This window comes from Pseudorasbora parva, chromosome 13 (assembly GCF_024679245.1).
Source record: "Pseudorasbora parva isolate DD20220531a chromosome 13, ASM2467924v1, whole genome shotgun sequence".
Taxonomy (NCBI): domain Eukaryota; kingdom Metazoa; phylum Chordata; class Actinopteri; order Cypriniformes; family Gobionidae; genus Pseudorasbora; species Pseudorasbora parva.
Window position 1 is genome coordinate 28,432,908 of NC_090184.1, and position 17,918 is coordinate 28,450,825.

Here is a 17,918-nt window from a genome sequence, read left to right on the forward strand (position 1 = left end):
GTCTGTTTTGTGACATTGTGCATGGTCTTGTGCAATGATTTCTTTATCATACATGCAGTGGTCTTTACTTTTATTTTGTGTTTTGAATTATGTTGAATATACAAAATCCGTTGTGAATTCAGTAGATCCAGTCCAAGCTGTCTGTGGCCCAGCAGTAAGACAGCAGCCCCACCGCTGTCCCTAGAGACACTGCTAACACTGACCGCAGCAGGACCAGACACTAGAGAGAACAAGACAGAGTTTAGTCACTGATAGGTTAGATTATTGGTGTTATTAGTAATGACTTCAAAGTCATTGTCATTGCTAGATGCTGATTTAAGTGCAGTAACGTGCATTGTACATGAAAAATGGCATTTTTATATATGATAAATGTTTGCACAATTAGACATGACTTGTGTGTACCATGAGCATGTTGTTATTTACTCAAAACATTTGTTTTTAACTCAAAACGTTATTTTTTATAATTGATTATCCTCCTTTTTCCTAACAAGCCTCCTGTGTTTTAGATCATGGGAGGGACTTCCAGTTTTGGGGAAGTTTACTCAAAAATACTGAAGTTGCACAAATAATCCTTATCCGTCAGGTTGACAGATTGAGCTTTATTTATTTTTTCTTCTTCTTTGTAGCAGGAGGACTAAATTGGGCCACTTTTTAGTATATAAAAGTATGTTAAAGTGTACTATAAGAGTAACAGTAATAAACTTTAAGGGCACAACTTGTTCACTGCTATGTTTCTCATTTGTATTGCAGCTGTACTACAAGTGAACTTAAAAGGATACTAGTAGTTAACTATTTTAACACTTTTAGTACTTTGAAGTGTACTGTTAGTAAACTACTAGTTTAGTAGTTTTATACTGCAAGTTTTCTTTAAGTTAACATAACAACGTACTTATATTATAAATTATTTTTGGGACAGTTCACCCAAAAATGGAAATTACCCCACAATTCACTCAAGCCATCCTAGATGCATATAACATTCTTCTTTCAGATGAATATATATATATATATATATATATATATATATATATATATATATATATATATATATATATATATATATATATATATATATATATATATTAATTATATCTTATTTATATTAAAAAATCTCCTGGCTAATCCAAGCATAATCCAGGCAGTAAATTGGAGCCAAAATTTGAAGCCCCAAAAGTGCATCCATCCATCATAAAAGTAATCCACACGGCTCCGGGTGGTTAATAAAGGCCTTCTGAAGTGAAGCGATACGTTTGTGTAAGAAAAATATCCATATTTAACACATTATAAAGTAAAATATCTAGCTTCCACCAGACCTTCCACGTTCAACTTGCGGGGAAAAAAGAGTAAATCATGAGGTAATTTTTAATTTTTGGCTGAACTATCCATTTAAGTATACTATGTTCCTATTAAGGTGTCTTATTTTATACTTAAAATATACCTTTAACTGTACTTTAACTCTTTCCATTTTAAAAGCATTTTATTCTAGCTTCATGCATCCCTTTTTTTATCAACACTTGAATTCAATTACAATAAACAGTTTTGATTAAGGTATGTTATACCTTATATGTCGGTGCTATACCGATGTTATACCTACAGTGATATTTAACATGTGTAATATTCTCTCGGAAATACTCAAGATTTTTAGGGTTATTTGTGGCCTTTGTGCAAATTTGTGCAATTTGCGCAAAGCATCATGGGACGTGGGAAAAGGGCATGACAAAAAGGTGATATGACCAAAAAAAAGCTTTTGTCTAACCTGTCTCAAGGTTTAAAAAAAATGGTACCTCAAAAATAAGAGTTTTTATCTATAATTGTTGCTGATGTATTTTTTGTTATTTGTTTTCAATTTTATACTTACCTTATTTGTTTTGGGATGTTCCTTCAGCTGCTTGTCTGCCTTTTGTAACCCTTTTGGTAAAACTTTGGGCCTTCCTGTGTATAAACATCTCTCATGTGGTTCATCAGAATCGCTTTGGTCCTGAAACATGGAGAGCAGATTATGTTAGATTATTATTATTTGATTATTTAGTTGTATTCTTGATAATTCTCACCTTAGTCTTCTGGACATTGGCAGTGTCATCTTCTGAGTTTGATTCCTGTTCACTGCTGCAAGGCGATATATAAAATACAAATTTAACAATCTGAAATCTGAATGAAACTTGAAGATGCATGAAATCCGTCTTACCTATCATCTTCTTCATTTTGAGAAGATCCTTGAACCAACCTAAACATAGCTCTCTGGGTCCTGTCTGTAACTTTTGAGAGAGAATTTTGCACATTATTTATTTATTCATTCATTTATCAGGCATTTTTATCTGAACCCATGTCCTTAATGCTAGTGTTATGGGTAACAGTTGAGGTACAGGAACAATTTTTATATAAAAAAAACAGAACTATTTGATAGTTATTTATTTCTTTGATGGCAAATGGGAATTTTCAGCATCTTTACTCCAGTCTTCAGTGTCTTCAGAAGTTATTCTAATATGCTGATTTCATGCTCAAGAATCATTATATTATCATGCACATGCATGATGAAAACCATTAATATTACAGTAAATATATACATTTTTGTGGAAACCATGATACTTTTTACAGTTATTTCATTAATAGAGCAGCATTTGGAATATAACTTTTTTGTAATGGTACTAATATAGTTACTGTCACTTTAGATTAATGTAATTCTATTTAAAATCTTTTTCAACAGTATTGTAATTTGGATGAAACATGTATGAGTGCTTACCTTCATTTTGCTTCTCTTTAACAGACTCTTTGTAGTATCTGTCAATTCTAGCTTGTTCCTGCTCCATGTCCCTCTCTATTTCATTTTTCAGCTTCTCTAAGAAATCATCCTCATCATCACAGGTCGCCTTACTTGAGGTAATTTTACAGAACTCTTCTACATTATTGTCATGGTCATATTCATCAAGCTGCATTTCCTCATTCTCCAGAAGGGTGCTGATATTTTCAATGTATGAAACTTCTTCCATGTTGCTTTGTTCTTTTTTGACTGAACTGGACTCTGGAGGGTGCAACTCACTGACGCAACCTTTTGTGCTCAGTTCCTCTTCACTGCTGTGTGGCAAATCAAATGTATGAGCTTGCATGTGCACTAAAATCTAAGATATATGATATATTAAAAACTCTTTACTTTTGAAGTATTTTGAAATCTGCTTTACCTGTCACTATCCACCTCATAAAGACAGGATTCTAGATCCAAACAAAATGTCACTTTGTGGATTCTATCTGTTGTAGTTGGGAAATAATGTATCCAGTAATATGGTCAAATTCATTCATAAAAATGTGATTCATGTAATTGCGTTAGGATGTTAAGATGGTTGACAAATAAGCATTTACCTTTGTTTTCCTCTCCTTCTGCTGGCTGGTAGAATTTGTTAAATGCTTCAATTCTTGCTTTTTCTTTCTCCCAGTCCCTGTTTGTCTCCTCCCCATCATTCTCCTGCTCTTCCTGAAAATCGTCCTCTTCATCACCGATCGCCTCTTCATCACAGATCATCTCTTCTCCATTAATGTCCCAGTCATATTCGTCAAGATTCAAGTTGTGATCATCCATCAAGTTCCAAAATGTCCCAGGTAGCAAAGTGTTGATATTTTCACCAAGGTCTGAAACTTCTGAGTGCTCACTGTTCTGTTCTTTGTTGTTCTTGTCTGGTTTGACTGAAATGTCCTCTAATGGATGTGATTCCCTCACGGTTCTGCTTTCAGATGAGTATGTCTCAGAAGACCCTTCCATTCCTGCATCAGGGGATGCTGTAAAGCTTGAAAAAGTGTCTACATCACATACCTCTTTCTGACTTTCTGTGACCACCACGTCTACTGTTTCATCTTCAATGCTGTTCCAATCTGTAGCAAAGTCTTTCGTGAAGTTATGTTCTTGTTTCACGAGAGCTGCGTTTTTTTCCTTCGAGATTGTATGGGAAGTGAAATCAGGGTTTTCTCCTTGCCTCTTGCAGTAGTCACCATCACTGCTGATATCACTATCATGGTCAAGTTGCTCATTCATGTAAGATTCACTGGAATTGGATGGGACATTTTCCCCAGTGTTTGAAATCTCACTGTTATTTTCATCCTCTCTAATATTGTCCTGCTTTGTCTGGAACAATATGTCATCTTCAGATTTCCCTGGTGTCTCCACATTCAGATCCTCATTCTTGACATCAGGATCCATACATTCATCTTTCCTTTGAACATTATCATCCTTTGAGGTTTCAACTTTGTAATTCAATGGAGGTTCTTCTAGGTTCTTCATTTTATAGGAACAACCCAGTTCTACAACTTGCACCTGAGCTAGCTTGGTGTCCATGTGATTGGGTTGTCCACCCTCATGACCTTCACTGCTGTCCTCACTATCACTTTGGGACAAATCAGAGGGGTACTCTGCTAAACCTTCCTCTTCTCTTTCATGATTTTCATCTTCTTCCGTAAACTCTTTCATCTCATCCCCAGACTGGACCTCCATTGATGCTACTGGCCAATCTTGCAATGTTGACTTATCTAGCATATTATCATCTGGTGCATGCTGAAGGACATGTTCCTCAGTGCTGCCAAGCTTCATTCTGCCCTCTTTGGATGTTGAGCTCTCATTTTTAGGTTTATCCACCATCTGGTAGGACAGCAGACGCGATGTGGTCTCTGGGCTCATTGTTTCCAGATCATAGCGAGTTTCTTTTGGAAGAACCATTTCCAGCACACTGGCATCTTTAGCTTGTAGGATATCTGCATGTATCTCGACTTCATTCTTTCTGCATTCCTCACCATGCAGGCTAAATAGCTGGTTTTGTGTTTTATTTTCATCTGTGTCGTCGTCATCCAATGAAACACAGAGCATAGATCCTTCCTCAGTGCTTTGTTCATCTAATGAGAAGTTCCTATTGTTCTCAGAAAAGTTCTTAGTTCCCTCTTCCCTATTTGTCCACTCAAAATCTATGTCAGAATCAGACCCACTGGATTCTCTGTGACTGTTGACGCCTTCCATGTCTGGCTCATTTTGAGGTACGGTAACGTCGTCATCAGAGTGTAGATGCTCAAAGTTTGCCTCTGTTTTTATTTTAAAAAAAGACAACACAGTGCAATGCGCGATTCAAAATATGGGTAATCTAAACAGAAACTTAATTTATATTAACAAAATACACTGGAACATATTTTTACATACTTTTCTCCTATTGACTTAAATAAGTAAAAGGTCAGAATATTTATGGAATAAAATGGTTTAGTGGTGAGAATCACAATATGCACATTTGACTACAAACTTTTTTACTGCTTCAATACACAAAAAGTCTTACATAAAAATCTTACCTGGTAATCCGTCCTTCAGAAAATCAGCAATATGTTGTTCCATCTTGTTTTTGACACAACAGGAGGTGTTAAGTATTTAATTTCACCCCGTACTGACAAAATCAGATGCAAACATGACAGACACTCTGAATGTTCCACCACCTGACAAAATGAGCTTGTGTGATGCGTGCCGCATAATGTCATAGCTGCTTCCTGTTCAAATAAGGCCATAACAACAAGAGCATGAATAGAAACATCACAGAATTGAGCAGGGACTGAACAAAACTGCTAAATTAGCATGCAATATAAATGAACATTGTTAAATATAAGTATCAACAGTTAAACAAGTTTCAAAATATGTTTATTTGATTTATTACATCTTAGTACTTCTGTGCGTGTGTGTGTGTGTGTGTGTGCGACACTGCTGCATGAGCGCAGCCTTGTTCGTCGGGGTTTTTTCTAGGTTGTGGTTTGAGTAGCTCAACCGCATCATCTCACACACAGTATATTTATGCGAAAGCTTCCATGCAGACACCTCAGGCGATGTAAAATATTTTGTAAGAGGAACAAGATGGTCGATTTCCATTATGAGAAGCTTCTTTTTTAGTGAGCCACTGTAGTGCTGAGAGTTTGTGTATTCGGTTTTATAGTGTGAATTATTTATTGACATTACAGAGTGAAAGAACACAAAGGCATAGCTTCTACTCAAAACAGTGTAAGGGTCTGACAACATATGAGCTGAATTAAATTTCATTTTCTATATTTGAGTTTTTAAAAAAATCATTTTTTTAAGAGTCACAATTGGAGTTTTGTGGATTTAATTCATGTCTGTTAGATTATTTTACAACTTCAAGTATTACAAGACCGGCAATATGAGGACACTGTGTTTATTATTTAATCATCTCCACTATAACCTCAAATTCAGGACACATAAAACAGAACAACAAAGCATCATAAATCAAATACATTCTTGAATTGTTTTAAATAAATTGTATAATAATTAATTGGGTAAAGATGCAAAAATGGGTTAAATAGTGTAGTAAACTCATAACAGTATTTTTTTTGCTATTATGTACAATATAATAAATGGCCACATCATTTTATTTTCCATGACCCTTCTCCATTCACTTTTTTTCTCATATCTCTGAGGTATCAATTAATTGCTTTAAAAGCATGTATGTGTTCTGCCACTGCATAGTATCGGATGTTGATACCGGAGCACAGTAAATACCGGTTAATGATCACAGTATCAGGCTGATTAGTATCAGTACTTTGTAGGTCATTCACAGATATTCATCATTTTACAGTTCGTGACGCAGGAGGTAGCGATGGTTTGCTTTTAAATCCACTTCTACAGGATAGTGGTCACTGACTTCCAAAGCCTAAATGCAAAAAAAGAAAGACATTTCAATCATTGCTTATGGATTATTAGCCTAAGTCTGTTGCAGTACTGTTTACCTCTTCCTCAGTTAGATTAAATATTTTTTTGAAGTTGAATGGTTGAGCAGATTCCGGAACTATCCCTGTAATGAGTTCTTTTCCATGAATAATAATCCTAAAGGGGATTTTCAGAAAGATTAAACTGTTAGACTATGAAACATACTACATTGGCATGTCATTTTGAAACTGATTCATGTAGTTTAGACTCAGAATGCTATAGAGTGCTGCAGGAACGAGTCCTAAAACCGGCAAATGTTGCAAGTTAGCATTTTTAAATTTTAGTTTCCACTGTTCCTAAGTCAGGTTGTTTTGGGTGAAATGCCTAAAATAAAGTCTGGTTAACACATGCTCAGTAATACCCTACTCATTTCTTGAAAAAGGTGGTCACTAAATGAGACAACACAAATCGTCGCGGACATTAAATATTGTCACAGTAAACAGGAAAAATTATCTCACTAACCACTCAAGCTTGCAGACTTTAAATAAAGACTGAAAGAGTTAGCGGTGGCGAGGCGGGACTGTGGTGTATTTCATTTATTGCCTATGTTTTGTACTTCTGGCGATTGTATTTATGCTTCAAAATTCATAAAAGTTGTGGAGATCTTGTGGAATGCCTGTAAGAATCATAAACATTTGATGGTAATTTTATTAAATAAACCAAAAGTCAATGGAAAAATCCTATTAATCCTACTAAAACAGTGTGATGCTAACTTCCGACATGGCCTACAACATGATGTCATCCTTGCGGCGCTCTAATGTCCCTATGGTTTTTGTGTAGGTTTGTAAAGAAAGTAAGACCTGTCATAAGCGCAGCGTGTTTTTTCACGCACTGTAGTATCTTGCTCATCTCTGATCAACCAGTGGAACTTTGGGTCGCTCCTGAGACGCACGTTTTTCAGCCCTTTATTGGTAACATAGCTGCAGGCTGCATTTAAGTCCCCCAGGAACATCACATTCTGGATAAGGAAGGTAAAAATGTATTAATATAAAAGTCTTTCATTCTCTCTATAGTTCTATTATAATATTTGTCTATATATTATATATTTTATGAGTTTGGTGTACCTCAGTTTTCCATTTCTTCCTGACTGTTTGGAAGACCTCATAAAGTGCCGCCATTTCTTTCATTGCGTTCTTAGGACAGGTGTGCTGACCAATGAGGACAAAGTTCTTCACCACTGTAAGATGATACGGCCAATCAGATTCAATATAAGTGTATATGAGTTAATCATTGTGCTGGAATGTGCTATTTTATTTCCAGGTACTAGAAATGCTCTGTGGAACGTTTCTGCAACGTACATGTTGTGGGAGAACGGATCCATATGACGAAGGGCTGTCTGGAGAACACTTCTTCTGCGGTCTCATTGAACTCTGGGTGCTGGTATTGCTCTTGCACCTGTAGCATGTCTTTCCTGTGAACATGGCATGTGCTGGATGAGTTCGTCATCGCTCCTAATGTTCGCAATATTTAGGTATGTTCACTACAGATCACTTCATTTGTGCACTTAAAACAAATGTATTACCTGTAAATGTATACATACTGCTCTTTATATGTTTTCTTCCCCATTCTTTTACTCTCTAAATGGGTGTAAATATGAGATGTGTCAAACCTGGAGGAAGGAAAATGAACACATTGTGATGTATTCTACATGAATGAGTTGCATGCATCAGTGATACAATGAATATACTGTACCTGTTCAGGTTCATCAACAGTGCTGATACGGCTTTACCTCTAGAATCTCGAACCTCCTGAATTAAACTAAGGTCACAGCGAGAAATGATCTAGAAATTACAAAATAATCAAAAATGAAGGCCTTTTAGAAATGTAAGCATTTAATGTTTTCAGATAGAGACACATTTGATCTATTCATAAATGTTGTACCTTTATCAAAATCTCCATAACTCTTTTATTACTGGCCTTTGCTTCCCCATAGCTCTGGATGTTGAAGGCACAGATCTTCAGTGATATTACAGTTGTCCAAAAAAAGATTCCAACAAAACATACCAGAAGAGGCGACCTCATTTATCCGAATTTCTAAAAATATATAGTTACATTAGTCAAACAAAACACTCCCAATTTTTGTCATACTGGATACTGTACACTGTAAAAAAAATATATATTAAAAAAATAAGTTACCTGGTTGCCTTAAAATTTTGAGTTCACTGAAATAAAAAATTTGAGTTAATACAATGAACATTTTTGAGAATCGACAACCTTTATTCAAATATTTTGTAAGCATATTGGGTAATTGTGGGTGTTTTATTTGTGATAATGCAGTGAAACATGCCAAATTGTGCTATTTTCATAATTAATACAAATGTTTATGTGGTTCAGATAAAAAAATATTTTGAGTTTCTATTTATTAAACTAATTTCATTCATTGTATCAACATTTTTTTATTATCATTTTAATAAACTCAAAATTTTAAGGCAACCAGGTTACTTTAAGTTAAACCAACACATTTTTTTTACAGTGTAGTAGTAGATAGCATATAAGATGTAATTTAATAAACCGAAATAACGTGAATAAACCCGTGTTGTTGTTGTTGTTGCACAGTCCATGTCTTATGTTGAAACACCTCAGGCCTAAGCTTCCAGTTTTGCGTTGCGTTAAGCTGCAAATTCAACCAACAAATAGTTCCTCTGTAATTTTAAATCTAAATACATTTCCGTAAAAATATAAAATGACTTACCCTGTATGACGACTGTCAAGCTATTAAGACTGTTAAAGTGTTTTAATGTTCTCTGGTTATCTCTACACAGGAAACCATGGTGAAAAGCAAAGTTGGGCAAGGGGAGGGGCAGTGTGTGAATGTGTTCAAATGAGCTGTGTCAGAGCTCCATTAATGTGTAGGTCAGTCTGGAACGCTAAAGAGTGTGACCTGTCATGACAATGTGTTTTTTAGCCATTCAACAGGACAATATTGTCCTTTTATTCTCAGTGAATGCTAAGTGAAAGAATTGTACATCCCTATCTGGAAATTATCTTTCAGTTAAATAGAGGTAGTGCTCAGAATACAAATAGTATGTGGTTTAATAATATAAAAAAATAATAATGCAAATCTAAGTTGAACATAGTGAATTTATTCAAGGCTTGATCTATTGACCATTGTGTTGGTACATTTAAATGTACACTTTTTGCATTTCAATAATCAGATTAAAAAACGATCTATACATGGGATACAGATTTAGGTATTTACTCATGACACCAGTATTTACACAGGCAGTTTGGTCTGTTTTAGATACTAATACATACAATCGTAAACAAAATAATAGAGACATTATATGCCTAACTTTAAAAAGTACTTCAAAAATAATTAGAAATGTGAAATAAAAAAATAAATATAAAATCTCTAGAAGACTCGTGACTTTACTCTTGCTTGTCACACAGGTTTAAAGCAGGCTCTTTGCTGCGCTGATGCCGCCTGTATGAGGTAGTCCTCCATTCGCTCTTCCAGGACAGAGTAAAAATGCTGGAGCTGCTCTCTAGCAGGAGGATGATACAACCACAGGGCTGCTAGCACCACCACCATCATGAGCAGTAAGAACAGACATATACAAAGCCAGGACCCACAACACCCTCTCTGTTTGGAAAGATAGATGAGGTAAATTATTTATAAATATCTATCCAAGTGCATAAACATCCAAACTTTATAAGAAAACCAGTCTAACAAGAGACTTATATTGACGCATGAATGATATGATGGTAGAGTCTCACCCTGCTGTTGTTCTGGCGTGTGGTTAGTAAGTTCATTTCTTCTCTGCATTGGGTCAGTCGAGACTGATATCGGTAACACTCCTGCTCCAGGGACTCAAGATCTGCTCGCAGCTCTGTGTACTGCCATAGCAACACAACACTATGTTAAAATATGTCTCATGGTCATTTATCGAAAACATTTAATCAAAAGCTTTTTACAACAGCATAAATATTTACTCACCCTCAAGTTGTTTCAAATCTGTATGAATTTCGGTCTTCAGCTAAACACAAGGGAAGATATTTTGAAGAATGTCAGCAACCAAAAAGTTAACTGGAGCCATTGACTTCCATAGTAGGAAAAAAAAATACTATGGAAGTCAATGGCTCAAGTTAACTGTTAGGTTACTGACATTCTTCAAAATATCTTCCCTTGTGTTCAGCTGAAGAAAGAAATTCATACAGATTTGAAACAACTTGAGGATGAGTAAAGGATGATAGAATTTTCATTTTAAAGTGAACTATCCCTTTAACTACTCTGCAGCTAATAAAAGTTTTTTTGGGGGAGGATATTAAATATTTGAAAGATCGTGTCTTAGTAGTTAGGAGTTAAATTGTTGTAAAGTTAAAATAAATAAATACAACAATTAATAAAGAAATATTTTAAAATAAAGTAAAAACAATTTTGTATGTCATTTATTACATTTAAAATAAGTTTGAAAGCTTGGTTCAAAATTTTTTTTCAAAATCTTTTGTTTACATATTTCATATATTTTATTTTTTATTAAACATATTTAATTTTTGTTACAGAGAAGATTTTGGTTCTCTTATAATTTTCAATAGCTAAAACAACACCATATTTTTTTACTGATAAAATATTATATAAACCAGGCAAATAATATATGAACAAACCTTAAGAATATAGATAGAAATATAGAAATAAAGAAGAAATATAGAAGAAAACTGAAAAGTATTGTAGTAGAGATTTTTGCCTGAAAACTATGATTTCTATAAGGTGTAATAAGAACTATGATCGATAAGGTGTAATAAGCATTTCTGTGTATTTTGGATGTTTCCTTTCCACAAGTCTGAAAGAAGACATGTTAGGGAAGAAACACAAAATCTCAAAACTGACTAGTGCATTAAAAACAACAATGGCTTTGCCTGTAGTGTCTTGTCTTCATTTTATTTCAGGGCTCAGTGTGGCAGAGCTTTACCTCTTTTTCTTTCATTCTGAGTCTATGTTCTGTGTCTCTCAGTTGCCTTGCTATGCCGTTATCTGTCCGTAGTAGTTGGTCCATCAGTGAAACGTTTTCATGTATTTGTGTGTTACTGTTAAACAGCTCATGATTGTGTCCTGAGAGTGTGAAAGAAAGAGACACAGATGAAAGAGATGCATGAAATGTGATTTGAAAGAAATGCAGGTCGTTAATTCCTTAAGCGTGCCTAAGTATTTCCATACATGTTTATCTAAACATGTGAATGAATGTGAAGTAAAAGCACCTCTGAGTTCCTGTAGATATTCTCTCAGGTTGAGGTTCTCCTCCTCCAGCTCTGAGATGCAGGAATGAAGCTCTGCTCTCTCATGCTGAAGAGATTCGGTCTGTTTCCTCAGCATCTCCTCCTGTCCCAAAGAGTGCTGCACAAACATTTACACAACAATAAATGAAACAGCTTGACGAGGAACATCCAGTCATATCTATTTAAAGACGCTTTTGCTAAATTACTGTAAGCCCATTTTCAATATACTATGCCAAAAGTCATACACCCACATACACACTGCCCGGACAAAAAAAGTTTGGATTGAAATAGGCAAAAGCTTCTTCTAACTGTAATTGATGGAGTGTGTAGCTTTCATTTCTTAAAAAAACATGTAGGAAGACACAGGATGACAATATCAAGATCCAGGCACCAGGCTCAAATTGTGAAAGAATGGTGAGGCTTGACTCTTGCATTGTCAATACAATATCTTGACCAAAAATGTATGCACTTCTATGAATAAATGGGTGAATGATGTGAGTTTATTTCCATCAAGAGGTGCATACATTTTAGTATGTATTGATTTGGATTTTGTATTGACAATGCAAGAGTCCAGCACTCTGTAAAGTCTCCTCCAGCACATCCCAAAGACTTTCAATGAATTTAAGGTCTGGACTCAGAGGTGCCAATTCATGTGGATGAAAATGATTCTTCATGCTCCCTTACAACTATTCTTTCATAATTTGAGCCTGATGAATCTCGACATTGTCATCCTGGAATGTGACCATGATGTGTCTTCCAACATGGTTACTTAAGAAATGAAAAGCTACACACTCAATCAATTAGGATTAGAAGAACTGTTGCCTAATATATAACGTGCAAGAACCATCTTAAGCACAGCAATAATAATCCAGTCATAGACTCCGAAAGTCCCCCTGCGGTGAAAATCAAGTTTTCAATGTTACTTATTCTGTATGTGGTGTTTTTAATATGCTTTAATATAAGACACACCATATGCAAATTCACAAGTCAACACTATTGCATAGTATTTTCTCCCTAAAACTGCAATGAACCAAAGACAGTCTCAAAAAGTGTGGTTTGAAATCGCTGGTGTTCCTTACATCTCAAACTAACTTGTAAACGAGCATGTCAACGTGCGGCTTTAGTATATTATTAACTGAAAAGCAGGGGAGCCTCAAAATAAGCCAGGTTATCCCGGTATACTTCTCTATTGATATGAAAAATTATTACGATGTTATGATGAACTATATGCCTTTCTCCATTGACGTCTGATTTTTAGAAGTCAAACTGAGATTGTGAACGGGAACTTGGTTTGTGTAACATCAACAACATTATTAGCTGTTTGATAACATAGTCAACCAAAAGGCTAATCATACTGTGTCTGATGTAGAGTGATATCATTGTGCAGCGTTTACTACAGTAAATCTCTGAGCTGGTGTGAGTGAGTGGAGACAGGGCTAATTTGCATATTCATGGTTCTGTGTATACTAAATGAAGTAAGGTTTAGAGTTAGGCCCATGGTTAGGCCGCATTCAATATATTTTAAAGCATGAAGACATGTTTTCCACTGGGGAAAAAAATGCTTAAATTGGTAATTTTGGTGATCCTAGATGAATTTTAAGGGATAACATGATTGACTACAGGGGAATTTAAGGGATTTGCCTATTTAAATCCAAATGTGACCCTTTGTTTGGCTAGGCAGTGTATAAGGGATTTTTTCAGACATTTCTTTCATTACTGCTTGTCAGCATTTGCAGAAATCTGTCACTCAAGTCCTGGTTTTACTTTGCTGTACCTCCAAGTGACCCTGCAACTGTAGCATCTGATCGGTGCACTCATCCTGCCTCTTCTTCAGCTGACTCGAACCCTCTTTCAGCTCCTCACACAGCCTCTGCCACCACTCAGACTCTGTCTGTGCTGTCTGCAGCGCCCCCTAGAGGAAGGGAAGATTGGATTCTTAGAACTCGACTAGGAGTTCTAAAACCAAAAGCCCTGTCCTTTGCTGAGCAGTATATGGTGGTAAAGTTGTTTGACTTTGTTATATATATATATATATATATATATATATATATATATATCACATTTTTTTGGACCTCTGCATTTGTGGATCTTACCTGGAGGTACTCCATCTTGCTCTGAGCTTCCGCCTTCTCATTCTCTGCCTTGTGAATAGCCTTTAAAGCCTTTTGTTCATACTCCGCCCTCTGTTTTTCCATCTTTAGCAACACCTTTTTCACTCCATCCTGAGGACCCTTCTGAAAAGGCAAATTGCAGCATTTATTTTCAGTTTCAAAAGTGTTTAAAACTCTGACCTGTACTTATTCAAGGCCTCAAGTTAAACCAATATACTATTTTCCAACTTTTAAGAAGAATTGAAATGGAATAGAAATTCTTGTTATCTAAGTGAGAGTCTGATCTTTTGAATTGAGTGCATTGTGAGTTCTCGGAGCTTGATTGGGAGCTGTTGCAGATATGCAGCGTTGCAGTCTTACCTTGATGCAAATCTGCAGCTGAGCTTCCAGAGCTTTGATCTTACTCTTCAGCAAGTCCTCATCACAGCGTGTCTGTGGGAGGAAAAGGAAATGTGTGTGTATAGAGAGAGAACCACTGAACCAAGAGTTTTCAGTTTTTTTTATGCATACTGCATCCTGTGTTATAACGGCCATCCTTAGCAACAGTGTATATTGTTTATAATTCTAGATTGATTGCTATGGGTTCTTGAGAGAAATACAGAAATTGTTATTAGCTCAAAATGGAATGGTAAGGTTTGAATAGGTTGAGTTTCCCTCTGATGCTTACACTGCTCTCCATTTTGTGTGAGTGAGAAAAAAAACATTCTATTTTTCTAAACAAACCATAAGGAGCCGGATGCTGTTGGCCACAAGACCATCCCCCAACACTCTCTACATTACAGCTGTGTGTTCAAACCAGGAAACTCGCCAACTGCTTAAGCCATTATGCAGAGTGACAACTTCATTCATGTATGAGTAATTATAACAAGTAATTGAAAAATGACTATGAATTTCAAAGTGTATTTGCATTCGGTTTGTCTTCCTTTTAAACTGCAGCACTTGAGCTGGATGAACTCAACGTGTTTGTGTAAAACCTGATGAGCATGTTCTCCAGCACGATTTCTCCAAAGAGCATCTGACTGTCAATGTGTTTGATTTGATTTTAGATTGTAATCTGGTGCGTGTGTGTGGCTTAATGATGCTGCAGGAAGTAGTTTTCTAATGTACCTTCCACAGGAGCTCTGTAGAGTGCAGTAATGTAGCGGCGCTCTTCTGGAGGTTGGAGAGCTTCTTTTTAAGAGCCTCTTCTCTATGTAAGGCCTCCTGCAAAGAGATATCACATTTTATAATATCCGTAACACTCAGGAAGAGCTGGTGTTTTTGATTATCAATGTTATGGGTTATGACTGCATTGTCATACCTCTAAATAAACAGACAACTGGTTGATATCCTGGAAAAACAATTAGAGAGGAAAACATGAATTATTAGTACATAAAACAATATTTACATGTTAGCTATTTGAAGACTACAGATGCAAAAGCCTCTAAATCCATCTGACATTTTTCTTTAAAATAAGCATTTTTGTCAGGGTTCCATGTGTAGGTTTCTAACTAGTACCAGTACTTCTGAAAGGGCTGAGGGTGGGATTTAGTCGGTTGAAGTGAAAGTATTTTATGAACGTATACTATATGCAAAGAGCATTCATTCAGTATCCTTATCTCATTTTTGACCGAAGTGGCTTTTAGAGGCTTTTGCATCTGAACTCTTAAGAATTTTCTTTTTTTAAACAAGCACCAAATTGCTTACCGCTTCTTTGACAGTAACAAATCCAGACCTGAAGAGAGTTCATAATTCTGCATTAATATTTATATAACTAGGTGCATTATGTTTGGTAATGTGAAAGCAACTCACTCAGTCTGAATGCTGGTAGTCTGTAATGTCTTCTGGGGGGTTGAGAGCGGAGTGATGTTTTTAAGGAGAACTGTTATAATACAAAATAATATAAGATAAAAAATTATGTCTGTTTGCCATATAACAAAACACTTTGAAAAAGGATTTTTTTCTTTTCCATTTTTTCCAATATCATGCAGAGCATAACATAGTATGTTTTTAATGTCTAGTTGCATGATGCATTCTGCTTAAAGCGTAGTTAGACATGGCCTGGTTATGGTTATTCATCAGAAGATCCACTAACCTCGCTCCTTCATCACTTTCCTCTGAAGCCTAACGGAACTGATAACTGGTACAGCCCATCCATCTTTCAGCCCGGGATCATTTTCATCATTCATTGAGGATGTGAAGTCTGTCTTTAGGATTTGGAAATTAAATGTCAATGTTAAAATTGTTCATGTAATTTAAGAACATACAACATTTCCTTGAATTTTAAACAAAGTATTCACACTGCTAAATAGTCCGTCACATGCCAAAGACCTGGCTAATAGTAAACTGTACCTGCATTGCAAAGTTTATGCCATCTCTCTGGAGATTTACGTTTTGACTTGTTATCAAGGGCCGTCTGATTGACGTTAAGGTTTGCGTCATATGCTCTGGTGTATGCAGGGTTTCCCTTGAGCGGCTGTGCCTTGGCGCTGCAGATAACAGCGAGTATGTGCCATGGTCCACTGGTCTTCTTTTGAAGAACTCAAACTGTCTTTTGCGATGCAGTTCGGTTTTAATCCATCTTGTGTCCAGATCTCTTGTGGGACTGCGACATGATGTTGTGTTATTGCGATGGCTGATTTCTCTGTGCTTCACGGCACGCTGCTCCACTTTAAACTCGTAATCCGCGGCCGGTGACCTTTTGATGTCATGAGCACCTTCCATTCTGTCTTGAATGAGTTGAAAAATTTGTGCGATATGTTAAAGCACTGGAATGTCACCTTACAATGTAAATGGATGTTTCCTGAAGAGGCAATTTCCTGTAACTGAAAAACAATATATATCCATAATTTAGCGGTAGGCCATTATAGCTCAAATATATACAGGCTACACTATATAATATACTATCCAAAATCAGCTGAATGACACACAATAAGGATAATCAACAACAATGATTTAATAAATCTAAAAAGCTATAATTATGCTGTTGTTTTTGAGGTCACGCTTAGTATGTTTTCATTCTCATCACAATATATATATTACATAGAATGGCTATCAGTATAAAATATGAAATACTATTAAACATACTGTAAGATGAAGTGTATCCAGTCACTCACTTCTGTTGTCATATTGTTTCAAAACATGCATGAGCTACATTCAGCTGAAAGAAAAGGGTTGTGCCATCAATTTTTTTTAAAAATGCGAATGGTGTTCATATGCAGATGTCTGCGAAAATGTCTCTAAAATACAATTTTAGTATGCAAGGCTCCCATGTTGTAAACTACAACAACTTTAAAGGCTCTACATTGACTGAAAATCTACATTCCTGTTTAATAAGCTTTCCAGTTGGTACAAATTCAATTTTTTTCTGAAAGCACAATTTTCCAAGAAGTTGTAACTGTATAACAAGTCTGCATTCAAAAAGTTAAGCCAGCATAGAAGCCAAATACAAGATAAATTAGAACAAGTTTTAGCATAATTGTCTCTGCAAACTTTAATGAAAGTACCTGCTGTTAGATGAGTCCCTGGAGTGAAAATAATTGTGAAAGTAGAGTCTGAACGTTTGAAGCTACATGGCACTTGAAAACTAGTTCATTCAACAAAGGGCGGTCTATTTCTTTTGCCTTGCTTAACAGGAAGTAAGATGAACCTCACAACTTGTATAAGTTCCTCTATCTCAGCAGCCATGCGTATTGAAACTAGTGCCACACACGTATGGGCCTTGAGATTAGGACTGGAGGGGAGGTTATGATATTATAAACTATGAATATTGGCTGTTAAAATGGCGCAGAAGTGGATGGAGAGGGACTGGAGAAAAAGAGAAAGACCATAAAGAATCAGCATTCATTGTTATCAAAGCAGGTTTGCAAAAGGTAGCCTATTAACAT

The 17,918-nt window shown here is 35.9% G+C and overlaps 3 protein-coding genes across 6 annotated transcripts; all 3 read right to left on the minus strand.

The window, feature by feature from the left end:
* Positions 1-84: 84 nt before the first annotated feature.
* si:dkey-183p4.10 (protein starmaker) lies at positions 85-5,445 on the minus strand. Of its 2 annotated transcripts, none has more exons than XM_067413742.1 (8): positions 5,311-5,445; positions 3,352-5,052; positions 3,174-3,240; positions 2,738-3,066; positions 2,183-2,252; positions 2,049-2,103; positions 1,856-1,975; positions 85-220 (listed from the first exon to the last, which is right to left on the minus strand). In XM_067413742.1, the coding sequence occupies exons 1-8, from the start codon at positions 5,351-5,353 to the stop codon at positions 119-121; spliced, it is 2,487 nt and encodes an 828-aa protein (XP_067269843.1). In that variant the 5' UTR covers positions 5,354-5,445; the 3' UTR covers positions 85-118. The 2 variants fall into 2 exon arrangements, with proteins under 2 accessions (XP_067269843.1, XP_067269842.1); XM_067413741.1 differs by having other exon boundaries at positions 2,738-3,069.
* A 715-nt stretch (positions 5,446-6,160) lies between these two features.
* dnase1l1l (deoxyribonuclease I-like 1-like) lies at positions 6,161-9,342 on the minus strand. The gene is made up of 9 exons (XM_067412651.1): positions 9,259-9,342; positions 8,609-8,761; positions 8,420-8,508; positions 8,250-8,336; positions 8,026-8,138; positions 7,792-7,904; positions 7,528-7,685; positions 6,748-6,844; positions 6,161-6,671 (listed from the first exon to the last, which is right to left on the minus strand). Exons 2-9 carry the CDS (start codon positions 8,747-8,749, stop codon positions 6,591-6,593), a joined length of 879 nt encoding a protein of 292 aa, XP_067268752.1. The 5' UTR covers positions 8,750-8,761; positions 9,259-9,342; the 3' UTR covers positions 6,161-6,590.
* Positions 9,343-9,794: 452 nt separating this feature from the next.
* Positions 9,795-17,652, minus strand: traf3ip3 (TRAF3 interacting protein 3). 3 transcript variants are annotated; one of them, XM_067412653.1, is made up of 15 exons: positions 17,538-17,651; positions 17,148-17,191; positions 16,384-16,856; positions 16,127-16,238; positions 15,844-15,913; positions 15,739-15,766; positions 15,353-15,382; positions 15,160-15,255; positions 14,413-14,484; positions 14,035-14,175; positions 13,716-13,853; positions 11,924-12,059; positions 11,638-11,777; positions 10,445-10,564; positions 9,795-10,310 (listed from the first exon to the last, which is right to left on the minus strand). In XM_067412653.1, exons 3-15 carry the CDS (start codon positions 16,753-16,755, stop codon positions 10,110-10,112), a joined length of 1,656 nt encoding a protein of 551 aa, XP_067268754.1. In that variant the 5' UTR covers positions 16,756-16,856; positions 17,148-17,191; positions 17,538-17,651; the 3' UTR covers positions 9,795-10,109. The 3 variants fall into 3 exon arrangements, with proteins under 3 accessions (XP_067268754.1, XP_067268753.1, XP_067268755.1); XM_067412652.1 differs by having other exon boundaries at positions 17,119-17,191; XM_067412654.1 differs by lacking the exon at positions 17,148-17,191 and having other exon boundaries at positions 17,538-17,652.
* Between the last annotated feature and the right edge of the window lie 266 nt (positions 17,653-17,918).